The sequence below is a fragment of the Alexandromys fortis genome, unplaced genomic scaffold (assembly GCF_014885135.2).
Source record: "Alexandromys fortis isolate MF-2015 unplaced genomic scaffold, M_Fortis_MF-2015_v1.1 scaffold_42, whole genome shotgun sequence".
Taxonomy (NCBI): Eukaryota; Metazoa; Chordata; class Mammalia; order Rodentia; family Cricetidae; genus Alexandromys; species Alexandromys fortis.
Genome location: NW_026067934.1, coordinates 9,650,100 through 9,665,500, shown reverse-complemented (window position 1 = coordinate 9,665,500; position 15,401 = coordinate 9,650,100). Strand labels below are relative to the sequence as shown.

At 42.0% G+C, this 15,401-nt stretch overlaps 1 protein-coding gene across 1 annotated transcript in view; it reads left to right on the top strand.

Annotated features, from left to right (window-relative positions):
* The window catches only part of Dync2li1 (dynein cytoplasmic 2 light intermediate chain 1), a 34,047-nt gene that overhangs the window by 11,899 nt on the left and 6,747 nt on the right, over positions 1-15,401 (top strand). The window contains exons 5-12 of the mRNA XM_050146122.1: positions 287-375; positions 3,795-3,981; positions 4,977-5,045; positions 5,592-5,669; positions 9,036-9,112; positions 9,427-9,497; positions 11,835-11,932; positions 12,316-12,408. Coding sequence (XP_050002079.1) covers positions 287-375; positions 3,795-3,981; positions 4,977-5,045; positions 5,592-5,669; positions 9,036-9,112; positions 9,427-9,497; positions 11,835-11,932; positions 12,316-12,408 — 762 coding nt within the window. The remainder of the gene's footprint in view (positions 1-286; positions 376-3,794; positions 3,982-4,976; positions 5,046-5,591; positions 5,670-9,035; positions 9,113-9,426; positions 9,498-11,834; positions 11,933-12,315; positions 12,409-15,401) is intronic.

Genomic DNA, 15,401 nt, shown 5'->3' with positions numbered 1-15,401 from the left:
AAATAATACTTAAATTTGTTTAAGTGTCTATTTCATGTGATAATAATATTTATAAAGTTGTGAGCAGGAAGCATATTCCTGGTGGCTCAGCTTTGTTTGTGAAATGCATTTGATGCATTTCAAGATATGGAATAGAGGAAGGAAAACGAATGTTTCAAGTAAGAAGAAAGGGTTAGTTGAGGGTGAATATTTTATATTTATAATTATTATTGGTAGGTGCTAATAATGTCTAAAAAACACTCAAAAGTTTAAAATTAATTATTATTTAAACTCTATTTTCTTTCAGCCAAAAGACATTGCCCACTTTTGGGAACTGGGTGGAGGAACCTCTTTATTGGACCTAATAAGCATACCAATCACATGTGACACCTTGAGGTGAGTGGATGTTCACAGGTGTTCTGTGGGACACATGTCCACAGGCGTTCCGCACGTGTGCCCAGGCTTTCCTGGGTCTTCATTTTGGAGGCAATTTTTTTTATTGTCTGGAGGTTGCCGCCCTTTCTTTCTATGATCTTAGACTGTAGTGCTCCTTGAGAAGTCTGGAAAGACTCAGGGTTCTGGCTGGGGCTGAGTGAGGTGCTTTCCTGCCAGCAATGTACTTTACAGGCCTGCTGGCAAGGAAAACTGTCAAGTAGTGTTTGGGTGATGAATTTATTTTCAAATCTAAATATGAAAAGTTTAATTCTTTCCACTCTTGGTGTGAGCTAACCCAGCTCTGGGGCTTTTCTTCCTCTGACTGTTGTCAGTTTCCCATGGAGTTGAGTGTGCAGTAGTATTACTGAACCAAGGACCTGAGAGATAACTCGGCAGTGAAGCGCACTGGCTGCTCTTCCAGAGGCCTTGAGTTCAGTTCCCAGCAACCACATGGTGGCTCACAGCCATCTGTAATGAGAAACCCGGTATCCTCTTGAGGAAGAGACCTAATCAGTCGTCCTCATCAGCTTAGACCATTAAACCCAATATGAGCAAGTTCAACAGAACTGCCATATATGGACTGCCATGCATACTTCAGCCTTGCCAGGGCATAAATTTCATCCAACTTCAGTATTACTAAGCTTTACTGTATTGGAGAGGAGAGATCTCTCTACTGGCATCCATTTGATTGTTTTGTTTTGTTTTTGTCTTTGTTTTTTTGAGACAGGGTCTTTCTGTAGCCCTGGCTGTCCTAGAACTTGCTCTGTAGACCAGGCTGGCCTCCAATCCAGAAATCCTCCTGCCTCTGCCTCCTGAGTGCTGGGATTAAAGGTGCATACCATCACTACTTCACTTTTCTTTTTTTCTTTTTTTTTAAGTGAGAGCAGCGTGTCTTCACAGTGTACGGAAGGATGATTACACAGCAGATCTTAGCCAAGAACAAAAACTAAATGTGAAGATCTTTCTCATCAGAAGTTAACCCAAACCATTGCTGTTACTGAGCCCAACTCAAGGGCCAGGCAACCATTTGTTCCACTCAGGCCTGAAGAGCCTTGGGCTGGTGTCTTCTTTACAGACAAATGCTTTTCCAGAGCTAGCGGAATACTGGTCAGACTGACTCAACTCATCCAGTGATTTCTTCCTTTTAGTAAAATATAGTTTATTCTCTTTTATTTTGAAACAGGGTCTGGCAGTGTAGCCCAGGTAGCTTCAAACTCACCTGACTCTGCCTTCCAAGTACTGGGATTAAAAGCATAACTATTTTTACTGTGTGTGTGTATGTTTGTGTGTGTGTGTTTCGTGTGTGTGAGCGCGCGCCTGTACATGGAAGTCAAAGGTCACTATGGGGTATCTTCTTAATCACTTTTCACATTATTTCATTTTTTGAGACAGAGTCTCTTGCTGAACCTGGAGCTCATCGGCAGTAGCTGGGTTAGCCAGTGAGCCCCAGGAGTCTCCATCTCTGCTCTCCAGCACTGGGATTGCAGGTGCATGTCCTATGCACAGAATTTCACATGGGTTCTGGGACCTAAGCGTCCAGTCCTTGGGCTGGGGACCTGAGCGTCCAGTCCTCCGGCTGGGGATCAGAACATCCAGGCATCAGGCTTTCTTGGTAAGCACTTCACCAACAAAGCCTTCTGCGCAACTACAAAAGTGACTATGTGTACATAGGACATTTGGTACAGAGAGTCACAGATAGAGTGACTGCCACCAGGTGGAGACCTGGGTCTTTCAGACTTCTGTAGATAACTGTACTGTGCCATTAGGTTTTGTTTTATTCTTTCCTGTTATTGGAAATAAACTTTTTTCTCATATAGTATAGCCTAATTAAGGTTGCCCATCCTCCACTCCTTTCACGTCCTCCCCATCCTCCCTTCCACCCAGATCCACCCCATTCTGTTTATTAGAAAATAAACAGGTTTTGAAGGAATAATAATAAAATATAATACAAGACAGAAACTAACACATCAGAATAGGACAACGCAAACAGAAGGGAAAAAAAAAAAACAAGAAAAGGCTTAAGAAGTAGATATAGACACAAGACCCATTCAAGAATCCCATAAAAAAAACAAAACTGGAAGCCACAATATATATGCAAATTAGGGTAAAAAGAGAGAATATATACATATAAAATAAATTAAAATAAAAATAACGTAAGAGATAAAAATAATTGAGGAAAAAGCTCTGAGACAACATTACAAGACAAAGACCTTCCAGAGATGGTGTTCTATTTGTTTTCTGCTGGGTATGTAGTCTAACCTTAAAAGTAGTTAGTTTTCCCAGTAAAATGCTGTCTGTCAGGGTTCTCTAGAGGGACAGAACTGATAAGGTGAATCTCTCTATATATATAGATAGAAAGGTGGTTTATTCAAATGGCTTACAGACTGTGGTCCAGCTAGTCCAACAATGTCTGTCAAACAATGAAAGGTCCAAGAATCCAGTAGTTGTTCAGTGCACAAAGATGAATGTCTCAGCTTGTCTTGAGGATACGCTGGAACCCCAAAGAAGTAGCTCTAATGGTGGTGAAGGAATGGACTTGCCAGCGAGAGAGGGAGCAAGCATCCTTCTTCCATGCCCTTTATGCAGGCTGCTGGCAGGTGTGACCCAGGCTCAAGATGACTCTTCCCACCTCAAAAGATCTGGATCAAAAGTGGTCTTCCCACTACAAATGATTTAATTAAGACAAAAACCTCTCACAAGTATATATAGCTACTTGGGTTTTAGTTGAGCCCAGTTGTAGTCAAACTGACTACTAAGAACAGCCATCACAGACTTTTTTTTTTAATTTATTTATTATGTATACAGTGCTCTGCCTCATGCCAGAAGAGGGCACCAGCTCTCATTACAGATAGTTGTGAGCCACCATGTGGTTGCTGGGAATTGAACTCAGGACCTCTGGAAGAGCAGCCAGTGCTCTTAACCTCTGAGCCATCTCTCCAGCCCCATCATAGACTTTCTTAGAGAAATTTTTCATTTAAAAGCTGTTATCAGTTGGAGATAGATTGTGATTCAGGGATGGGAGCAAGTGTGTACTTCTGCTTTCGGCTCTCGGATCTCATCTGGTGCAGCCCTGTGCAGGCCCTGTGCGCGCTGCCTCAGGCTCTGAGTTCCTGTGTGTGTAGGATCATGTTGATCACAGGGCCTTGTTTCCTTGGTTTCCTCCTTCCCTTTTTACATCCTTTCTGCCTCCTCTTCTCCAAAGTTCCCTGAGCCTTGAGGATATGGAGTTGGTGGAAGCAGCCCAGTTAGGTCTCTCACTCTGTGCGCGTTGCCTGGCTTTGGGTCCTTCTTACACAACCTCACATAAATTTCAGTATATCCCCTTCTCACAACAGCCAGGATCAGGAATCTGCTCTTTCAAGCTGTTGTTGTCTTTTTAGGACATTTTCTATTGTTCTTGTTTTGGATCTCTCCAAACCTAATGACCTTTGGCCCACCATGGAAAACCTGTTGCAAGCCACCAAGAGTCATGTAGATAGAGTGATACTGAAGCTGGGGAAGATGAATTCCAAGGCAGCCTCGGAGGTGAGGCAGAAGATGTGGAGCGGCATGCAGAAGGACCATCCGGTGAGTTGCTGTTGGTTCCCTCTGGTATCCGCCCACAGAGCAGAGGCAGCATCACAGCGCAGCTTCTGTAGTTTTCTGCACGACTTAAAATTTGTTTGATGTAGACAAACCTGCTCACCGGAAAATTATAGCAAGTTCATCAAACCTCAGTAAGAGCAAAACAAAGAAAAGATGGCTATGTCTTCTTATTAGATATCACTGGGATTATTGTGGTGTACCATACCCCTTAAAAGAAATGGAGTTTTGGAGTAAAATTTTGATATTGATTTTATAATCTCTGTAAAATAAAGATGAGACTGCAGATTGAGCTGGCATAGACTGGCTGAAGCTGCAGTTGAAGCAGGAGCAGAGTTCCCACTGCCTTCCCCAGCAGCGTGTGTTTTACAGACACTCAGTGTCGGTCACACATCATGATGCTCCTCTCACATCTAAAACTGTTTACATTATAAAGTTGCTGGGATGCAGCAAAGCTATTTAATACAGTTTGCAATGTCATCATTTAGAAAACTAAGAGAAGCATTTCCTGGTGTCCATTGTGTGCATGCGTCTGACGTAGTATCAGATCAAAACAAGCCAAACGGCAAACAATGAACATAAGCGAGAAACTCCATATAGACGGTTTACAGTGAGAGGAGACAGAGCAGTAGCCGGGAGGTGGTGGTGCGCGCCCTTGATCCCAGCGCTCGGGAGGCAGAAGCAGGTGGATCTCCGTGAGTTCCAGGTCAGCCTGGTCTACAGAGCGGCTCCAGGACAGCCAGGGTTATACAGAGAAATGCCAGACCAGCAGCACAAGGAAAGGAGTGAGTACCGCGTGTCTAGGGAACTGCGGTCTCTAGCTTACACTTAACATGCAGCATGAGGTGAAAGTGTCAGACTCTAGGACAGCAAATACGGTCCATGAAGAGACCAAAACTGGTGGGTTTTTTTAAGTAAATATAAAATCCTGAGGGCATAGCAATAAACAGCTATAATCAACAAAGTATATTTATTAACAGGATCGTGAATTAATTGACCCGTTTCCAATACCCCTGGTCATAATTGGAAGTAAATATGATATTTTTCAGGTAAGTACTCCCATTTCTAGCTGTTCGTTGGGCATGAATGGCTATGCTTTGTGGGGGAGAAATCAAAATGATGAATAAGAACAATAACTGGAAGGGACAGGCTCAGAGACACCTGTCTTAAGGATTTTAGAAGCTAAGGTCCAGTAAGCCAAAGAAGTGAGTACAGTGGTTAGAGCAGGGACGAGGCTGAAGACTTGGAAAACAAATCTTTAACCGCCGAGGGAGAAGATTTACTTCCCAACTTTAAATTGAAGAAAGTAGGAAATTAGTTTCTTCTTATCTTGGCTTGTCAGAGAATCCTTTGGGTATTCTGCAGGATAAAATGCGGGCTTATATCTGGATTCTCTTAAGCCAAGCGTTTAAACAGATCTGATAGCTGTGGCAGTAGGAGGCTTCAGCCTTGTTCAGTCTCTGTAGACATGGACGCAGAGGTGACCCAGCCCAACTCCTCAGGGTGGGGGCTTAAAGATAATAATGTGTTTCTCCCCGAGTGAGCAGTGGAGATCTCTCGGCTTATTTTCCCTTTTAATCATTTTTTTCCTACAGGATTTTGATCCTGAGAAGAGAAAGGTGATATGCAAGACACTCCGGTTTGTTGCGCATTATTACGGAGCCTCGCTGATGGTCAGTCCTTCCCCTGTGCAGAGAGGAGGAGCTAGGCTTACAGACGTGATTACAGATGCACCTTTGTCCTCTTTCTTTCCCACTGCCAAAGCCCCTGGCCTGCAGACCACTAGGCAGGGTGTCCACAGAGCACATTCTGCTTGTGGCTTCTCCTCCCCACGTCGCTTGTATCTATCTATAAGGCTAGGCAAGCTTACAGAGGTAGATTGCTGCATTCGCTCATTTTCATTTTTTCCTCTTAAGAATTAGAATCTATATTCCCTCAAAAGGAAACGAAAAAACTTTAATAAGATGTTGTTTTTATATAAAAGAAATGATGTTGTGGAGGTTAAAATCATGAATTTTGGGCCAGGTGGTGGTGCACGCCTTTAATCCCAGTACTTGGGAGGCAGAGGCAGGTGGATCTCTGTGAGTTCGAGGTCAACCTGGTCTATAGAGTGAGTTCCAGGACAGCCAGGATGCTACAGAGAAACCCTGTCTCAAAAGAAAAAGAAAGAGAAAAAGAAAAAAAGAAAAGAGAAGAGAAGAAAAGAAAAAGAAACAAAAGAAAACCAAACCAAAATCATGAATTTTGAAGCCATACTGCCTCAACTCCATGTCAGTGTGACCACTTATTAGCCATGTGATTACAACAGGTCACTTAAGCTTCCCCGTCCTATCAGGTGAAAGGGGATGGAAATGGTGCCTTCTTCATAAGGTTCTTTTTTTTTTAAGATTTATTTATTTATTATGTATACAGTGTTCTGCCTGCATGTATGCCTGCAGGCCAGAAGAGGGCACCAGATCTCATTACAGATGGTTGTGAGCCACTATATGGTTGCTGTGAGTTTGAACTTAGGACCTTTGGAAGAGCAGCCAGTGCTCTTAACCTCTGAGCCATCTCTCCAACCCCTTCATAAGGTTCTTATGAGAAGCAGCAGAAGGGATGTGTGGAGGGCTCAGTATATGGCCTGAAACTTGGAGCTAGTTGGTAAATGGTCATGACAGCTGGACACACTCAGGAGGCTGAGTTAGGAGGCACCCAAGTGCAAGCCAGCCTGAGCTACATAGTTAGACAAACCAAACTGAAAGTTGAGAGTTATAATTATCTTCTCTAGTAGGGCTAGATTTTGCTGGTTATCATTTATATAAAATATAAAATCGTTTTGCTAAAAAAAGTACTACCTTAATTTCCGAACTACTTTTGCTAGGCAAACTTAAAATGTACAATTGAAAGGTAGGGTTGGAGAGATAGCTCAGTAGTTAAGAGCACTGGCTGCTCTTCCAAAGTATGTAAGTTCAGTTCTCAGTACCTACATGGCAGCTCACAACTGTCTATAGCTCTAATTCTAGGGGATCTGACACGCTTATACAGATATACATGCAGGCAAAACACCTATGCACTAAATATAAATAAATTATTTTTTTAAAAAATGGTCAGGTGGTGATACTTAGTCAGAGGCAGGCAGATCTCTGTGAGTTTGAGGCGAGCCTGGTCTACAGAGTGAGTTCCAGGACAGGCAAAGTTACACAAAGAAACCCTGTATCAGAAAAGTGAAACGAAAGAAAGAAAGAAAGAAAGAAAGAGAGAAAGAAAGAAAGAAAAGAAAGAAAGAAAAAGAAAGGGAAAGAAGGAAGGAAGGAAGAAAGGAAGGAAGGAAATGATTAATTTTAGGATTTAAAATAACGCAACGTTTTGCAGGCCTATATGAGACTTTGCTTCAAACAACAAAAATGAAGCTACCTTAGTATTTGAATAAATATTTAATGGTCTCCCTTCCTCTGGATTAAAGCACTCAGAGAAATGTAGAGGCAGCATGGCCTACCCCTTCGTTTTCATGGCTGAAAACTTATTCTCTATATTTTCAATTTATATGCATTTAGAGCTTTCCAAATACATTTCATTATGTGTTCTCGCTACCTTTTTAGCCTGAGCTCTGTCTGCCTGTATGTCAGTTGACACGATGCTTTGGAAAATGTTTTTACAGTTTTTAAAATAATCAATAGAGAGGATCGTTCTAACACCAATGCCTTAGTACTAATCAATAGAAAGGAATGTCCTAATACTAATACCTTAGTACTAATCAATAGAAAGGAATGTTCTAATACTAATACCTTAGTACTAATCAATAGAAAGGAATGTTCTAATACTAATACCTTAGTACTAATCAATAGAAAGGAATGTTCTTACATGATCATTATCTGAAGATGGGACAAGTTGCTCTGCGTGAGGGTGAGGTCGTCCCCAGTACTGAGCGGATTAGAGAGGAGGTCCACAGCCATGGGGAGGCGGGGTGAGAGGTAGCATTGGAGGGGTTGGTGAGAAAGTTCCTAATGTTCTCCCACCCCTACATCCTGTGAAACATATTTGTGGTTATATTCACATATAAATAAAGTACTACAAAATTACACAGTCTAAATCAATAACAATATATTAATATATTGTAATAAGTATATAATTATATAATAAAATTAAGCAAAATAATCATATTTTATTAAAATTTTCCTATTTTTAAATACCATATGATAAGCATTATCGTTGCTCTAATCCCTTGATTTAAATGACTGTATCTGATCTTTGTACCCCAGTGCCCCTCTTGACTATTTTCCCTGTGAGCCTTTTCTTGTGCCAGAATTAACGTGATCTTGTGGATCTGTCATGGGAACCAGAGTTTATATCTTTGCTCTGTCAATATATTTCATTCTAGTTTAAGGTCCCCACCCCTGTCACTTTGTACATCTCAGCTGTTCCCTTTGCCTCTGAATGGCATGGTCTTTAGAAGGCCACCCCTGACTTAACTGTTAGAGTAGCCATGCCTCCTGGTTCCACACAGTGTCAGAACCTAGTTATCAACAGAAGCCACATCCCTGTGCTCTCCCGAAAGGCTCTGGTTTGATCCTCTTATAGTTCACCCATGAGAGTATTCAGTAATTCTCTCAGGCTCTGCAGGCAATTCAAAAGAGAAGCTAAACAGTCACTTCTGGGAGCTCAGGGTGACTGTCCCGCCTGCAGCTGCCGCGCGACTGCCTTGATGGTGGCAGTCACCTGCAGCTGCACAGTTGCTTTTGATGCTGTCTAACCAGAAGTGTTGGTGTCACACCACACACACATTTCAGGCAAATACAAATGTGCAAATCTGACCACTGGAGTAGCTGAAATGATTAATGTGCTCACAGGAGTCCTTTCTGCATTGTGCACTCAGGAACTCTGGCTAATGGGGCAGGTTTATCAAGATTTTTTATTCAGTTCCTGTTTTGTCTTCCCAAATGTGTTTTGAGGCAAAGAAATTGTAGTTCTTTCAGTATTCATGCTTGTTCAGAACCAATTTTTACCTGTTCCAGAGATCACAGAACACAGTATAACTGGGTCTCCTGTTTGTTCTGCAGTTCACTAGCAAATCAGAAGCTCTGTTACTGAAAATGCGTGGCGTTATCAACCAGCTGGCATTTGGTGTTGATAAGAGGTACCATTAGATATTTCCCAATTATTCTCATTCTCTGATTTTTTACATCTTCCCTCCCATCTCTTTGGCTTTCCTTTCGTTATTATTTTCTTCTATTAACTTTCAGTGGAGTTGGAAGTTTAGCATCTCTTTTTTGCCTTGTTCTTTCCCTTGGGTTGAATAGCGACGTGAGTCTGTCAGCCAGTGTTCCCTGGTCCACTTGGGTCAATACTCTCATCAGTGACTTATATAAGACTTGGCCCTGTGTTTACAGCAGAGTGTAGCAGCATATTCGATTGGTGAACTAAATTAGAATCTTTTTCTTTGCCATACAGCAAATCAATATGTGTGGATCAGAATAAACCACTGTTTATCACAGCAGGATTGGACTCTTTATGTCAAATAGGTTGGTGAACTTATTAATATTGCTTATTCTTTTTAAATTACTTATTGATTTTGTCTTCCTGTTTTCTTGGTATCCAGCGACTGGCTTCATTTTCTGGCAGTTATTTCATATATATTTGTATACCCAGAATTGATGTAGCTTGCACACACTGACATATTTGTGACAGAGAGAGTGGCACTCCATGGGAGACAGATTTCTGATCTCTCTTCTACTCTAAAAATGCACTTTTAAGTTCTGGTGCCAAGGTTTAGAAGAAATAAGGAGTACAGGGTAGTCAGGGGACTCCGGAGCATGCTGCGAGTAATGACCAACTCTGTGGGGTTGGAGCGGTAGGATAAACCGAGAACCAACCGTTGGCTATGTCTTAATTTTTCATTATAAGACAGTTTTCCAGTTGAGTGTGGTGGTATATCCCACCTATAATCCTAGCACTCTGGAGACTGAGGCAGGGGGATTGCTTTAAACTCAAGGCCATTCAGATTGGACTGTATAGCAAGACGTTCTTTTAAAATTTAAGGGAAGGACAAGAACAAGCAGTTTGCCTTGCTGTTGAGGTGTATTTTCTCACCGATTCCATAGTCTAGCTATCAAGCCCCTTATCTGACCAAGAAAGCTGTTTTCTTTGTGAAACTCTTGGGGCCTAGCAATTCTTTAGACCCTTGGGTATGGTTTGATTTTTCATATGACATCAGGCTGGTGTTATCCTCTATTACACCTAGGAGCTAAGGTGACATGGCTTCAGATGTAGGGACCTTAGCAAAGAATGGGGTGGTGTTGCTGAATGGATGGCCGTGGAGGCAGATTGGCATCTTTTTTTAGTGGTGCCTGCTTCATTTCAGGAGCACTGAGAATCTGTGTGCTGACAGAATTCCGTCTGTGAGAATGGTGTACTGATAGAGAATGCTGATGGAATTTTCCCATTTGTGAGACTAGTGTACTGATAATGTTGATGGAATTCTTCTGTCTGTGAGAAGTATGTACTGATAGATAATGCTGAAGGAATTCTTCTCTTTGTAAGACTAGCTTGTCAGAAAAGCCTTGCTAACTATTGAATTTAAAAATCACAGATCTGGGGCTGAGATATGGCTTAGCAAGTAAGACTACTTGCCACTCTTCCAAAGGAGCCAAGTTCAGTTCCTAGTATCAATGTCATCATCTTATCACGAAGATGGTCAGGAAGCCCTTGAAGATCAAGAGTTGAACATTTGGGGGACAATAAAGACGTTAGAAAGAAAGTCTCTGGTTATGGATTTAAAATTGCCAGAAAGTGACTGAATTTTTTTTTTAATTTTTAAAAGTAATTTAAATAATCAAGATATAAATATATTTCCTCACTAAAATGGTAAGGCTAGCACCATTTTAGCACTCAGTGATGGAGCGCCTAGAATGGATGGGGCCCTTGGTACAATTCCAGTACTAGAAGAAGCTGAATCTTCTGTAAGTGTGTGTAGGAAGTTTATCTCACATCTTTCCAGCACTCTGCATTTACACACATGTAGAAGAGTCTACCAGTCTATATTACCTTGAATTCCACATACTTTAGTGGGTGTTTAGTGTATCTGCTGCCCACAGTTCTAGTTGATATTTGGACTGTTTCCTAAGGTTATAAAATATAGCTGTGCTTAATGGCAGTTCACTATCAATGAACCTCTGTGCTGTGATCAGCTTTACATAAAGCAATTGGTACTGCTGCAACACAAGCACATGCGTGTTTCAGTGTAAACATCAAGATCCAGGACTAACCTGTGCAGGGCGTGGAAAATGAGAGCGAGAGCTCACCCGTTACCTCCTACTGCCTCTGCCAGCACAACAGTCTAGGCAGGCATAATTTTAATGGTGTCTGTAGTAAGAGGCTGCTAGTGTGTTCCTGGCTGCCCTCTGCTTGTTTATTTATTGGCCACCCAGACTCCCGAAATAACCACACAGAAACTGTACTAATTAAATCACTGCTTGGCCAGTTACTTAAACACATTGCTAGCTAGCTCTTACATCTAAATTAACCCATTATCACGAGGTTCGTGGCCTACCGGCAAGGTTTCAGCATGTCTGTCTCTGGCAGCGGCTCCATGGCTTTCCCTCACTCTGCCTTCCTTCTCTCAGCATTCAGTTTAGTTTTCCCTGCCTAGCTAAGTTCTGCCCTGCTATAGGCCCAAAACAGTTCTTTATTAACCAGTGGTATTCACAGCATACAGAAGGGAATCCTACATCAAGTGTCTGTAATGTGAAGATGAAAATGAGTGACCTAAGATTTGTACTTTAGTAAATGACATCTGCTTTATTAATAGTTTACAATAATTTAACCTCTGTAGTCATTTGGGGTAAAACTTTTAATTTTAGGGTCCCCTCCTGTTCCCGATAGTGACATTGGAAAGCTTCAGGCCCACTCACCAATGGAGCTGTGGAAAAAGGTGTATGAAAAGCTCTTCCCCCCAAAGGTGTGTATTCCCCTTTGCTGGAAAGCTCCAGTCAGCTGTGACAGAAGTGCCACCAGGGTTCTGCCATGATAGCTGTTTCTATTTCTCGTGTTCCTAAACAAGGAAATGTTTGTTGAGACTGTTGTAAACAAAGCACCATGGAGGTTAAAAGCCCAGTAAGACTCGGCCTCTTCCTCCTTCAGACTAAGCTCTCTGGCTGTTAGAGGGGGGAGACATCTGATGGGGGAGGAGGGACGACACGCATGTCCGAGGTGGATCTCCAAGAATCTGAAGAAAACAGAAATGCTCACAGTGCCAGGCTGACAGAGCTGGCCCTGAAACAGAGGGTGGTCGTTGCAACGCGGGTTATGGGCATGAGATGACTTGCAGAATTCCGATTTCAGAATATCAGCACACTGAAGGCGATCCAGGACCCTGCCCGGGATCCACAGTATGCGGAAAGTGAAGTTGATGAAATGAGAGTTCAGAAGGATCAGGTATTTCTCAAAACTCAATTTCACCAAAATATGGCATACATTGAGAAATTCATACATTTCCCTAACTTTTTCTTACTTTTAGAATTAAGTATTACATCTCTGTAGAAAAACTCTGATATGCCATAAAAGAAACCTGCCATTCCAGCACCCAGAGATGATGTAAATGCTTACAAGCCCTTATCTAATTTCCCAGTGTTCTTGATGTTAAGATAGGTATGGCTCCCACCCTGCTGCTGGAGAGACGCTCTTATGGTACTCCTATTTGTGAGTCTTTGCAAGTGTTTGTTTTCTATTCTGTTGTCAGATGTAGTATACTTTCCTGCCCTGGGAGAATTACTTTGTCCAGTTAAGGACTCTACCTATTCAGGCTAAGGTGCATGGGCATACCTGACAGACTCTAGGATGTCTGCAGGAAGTGCCTAGAAGTGGACATGCCAGGGTAGCCCCATTTCTGTATGCAAATGTTAAGTAAGAGTGTAAGCATTGGTGAATTCACCGTGGCACAGTTACTGGACATAGACTTTTGCCAGATCTACTTTCACAGTGATAGAATGAGGTGTCACGGTATTTGTCCTTGGATGAGGACACGTTTGTATAGCACAGTCTGCATGCTGGAAGCATGACCCTATCTGGGCGGGTTTGCAGAACTTTGTGACTTGGGCAGTCACTGTTGGAAGGGTTATTTGGAGACACCTGCCTACTAGAACTGGTGAGCAGGACATTTTTCCTAGCGCTCACCCTTTACTCTAAGAGGTTTTAAAATTAAGTAAGCAAATGTTTTATTTAAACATATTCCAAACAACTTGAAAATATGCTATGAATATTTAAATGGTTTTGTAGCTATAGCAAAGTATTAAACATGAGGTCGAGACAATCAAATGCACTGATGTAACCCTTATTGTATATGAACCTTGGCTGGAGAGATTACTTGAGGTCATTTCCTAATTAGTATTTGAGTCGATTATTAACTGTCATTATCTGTTTCTGCTGCATCGTGACTGCTTTGCTAAGGTCACATGCGCAGGCGTAAGTAATGCGCTGACGTATTCTGAACGCTGAATTTACACTTTGGAGTGTGTCTTCTGAGTTCACTGTGAGTGACAGCGGAGGACGAGCAAAGCCCACTGAGCGGAGCTTTCTCTTCACTCTTGTATTCGATTAGCACGTCGGAATGGCTAGAATCTCTGATGACAGAAAAAATATATTATCTCCATTTTGCCTAAAAGCCAGTTTAATTTGTGTTGTTCTGGTAGATAAACTACATTAATCTCAGACTGCACATGTTGACTCTTCATCTAATTTGTGCTTTTGTTATAAAGGTACCTTAACGATTACCATTTGATGCTTGATTATTGGTCACTGATTCTAAAGTTTGACATTCTGAGATCCTTTTTTCTCCTATTAAAGCTGGGCAGCAGAGGCAGGTGGATCTGTGTGAGTTGAAGGCCAGCCTGGTCTACATAGTGAATTCCTGGACAGCCAAAGCTACACAGTGTGAGACCCTGTCCCAAAAACAAAACACACAGACAAAAATTGAATTTGAATATTTTTTTCATGTTTTCCATGAAGGAATTTCAGAAGCTTAAGTTGTTCCCAACTGTGTGCTGATATACAAAGTGGTAATGCTCTCAAAATTAATTTAGGAGATTTTTAACACTCTCTAAACATTTACATATACACCTGCATTTTTTTAATGGCCAAGATAATCACTGCCAGATTTACTGGGACATCTTAAAACAAAAGTTCATCCCACACTCTAGAGGCTTCAGCGGGAGGCTTGCAAGTTTGAGATTAGCCTGAGCCATAAAGTGAGACTAGATAGATAGATAGATAGATAGATAGATAGATAGATAGATAGATAGATAGATAGATAGAAAGAATGGGAGTCATTGAATACTGACAAGGACATTCCTGAGACTTTCCCATGGTTGTCTTTTCATTCTGGATGCTGTATCTGCAAAAGGGCAACATATTTTATAAATAGACCATGGGTAAATAGGTAGGGAGAAAGATACATAGATACAAGATAGACTGATTGACAGATAGAAAAATTATAGAGATAGAGAATATAAAGGTATGAGGTTTTGGTGAAAACCTAACTAGTTGTCTATATTTCTGTCTTCATATTGTCTTTTATTTTTTAATGATTGTTGATTGCTGGGTAGCAACTTTCCCTTGAAAATACCATTGCAGTCCTCAGATCTGAGTTGGCACTGAATTCATTTAAAAGAAGAGCTCGGCTGCTTCTGACTTAAATCTGTGCTTAGGAGTTTCTACAATTTCATCTGGGCACATCACCGCTAAAAGCAACCTGCAGCTCTTACAGCAGGGTGGACTGATTGTGGCTGACATCCCTCTGACCCAGCACTGGCTCAGGCTGGCTCTTCTAGGAAGACAGGTGATATCCTGGATCATTAAGTCATAGTGCTGTTGCCTTTGAGTGGAGAGCTAGCTCTGCACCTATGAGAGATGGGACTTGATCTTCTCTTGGCTTCTTTTCTACCCCAACACCCTTTGTTAGCACCCAGATTACGTTAGTCTGGAGCAGAAAGTGGCATTCAGAGCCTTGAAGCATTTACAGTGAAATTGGAGCAGAGCACTTTTAGAATGGAGCAGCATGCTCATGACTTCCATTCTGGTCCACCAAAAACACACAACTGCCAATGAGGAATCGCCTCCCTTATAAATAGTTCCAGTGAAGTGATGGGTACCCCACCACCACATCCTCATCACTACCACATCCTCATCACCACCACATCCTCATCACCACATCCTCATCACCACCACATCCTCATCACCACATCCTCATCACCACATCCTCATCACCACATCCTCATCACCACCATATTCTCATCACCACCACATCCTCATCACCACATCCTCATCACCACCACATCCTCACCACCACATCCTCATCACCACATCCTCATCACCACCACATCCTCATCACCACCACATCCTCATCACCACCACATCCTCATCACCACATCCTC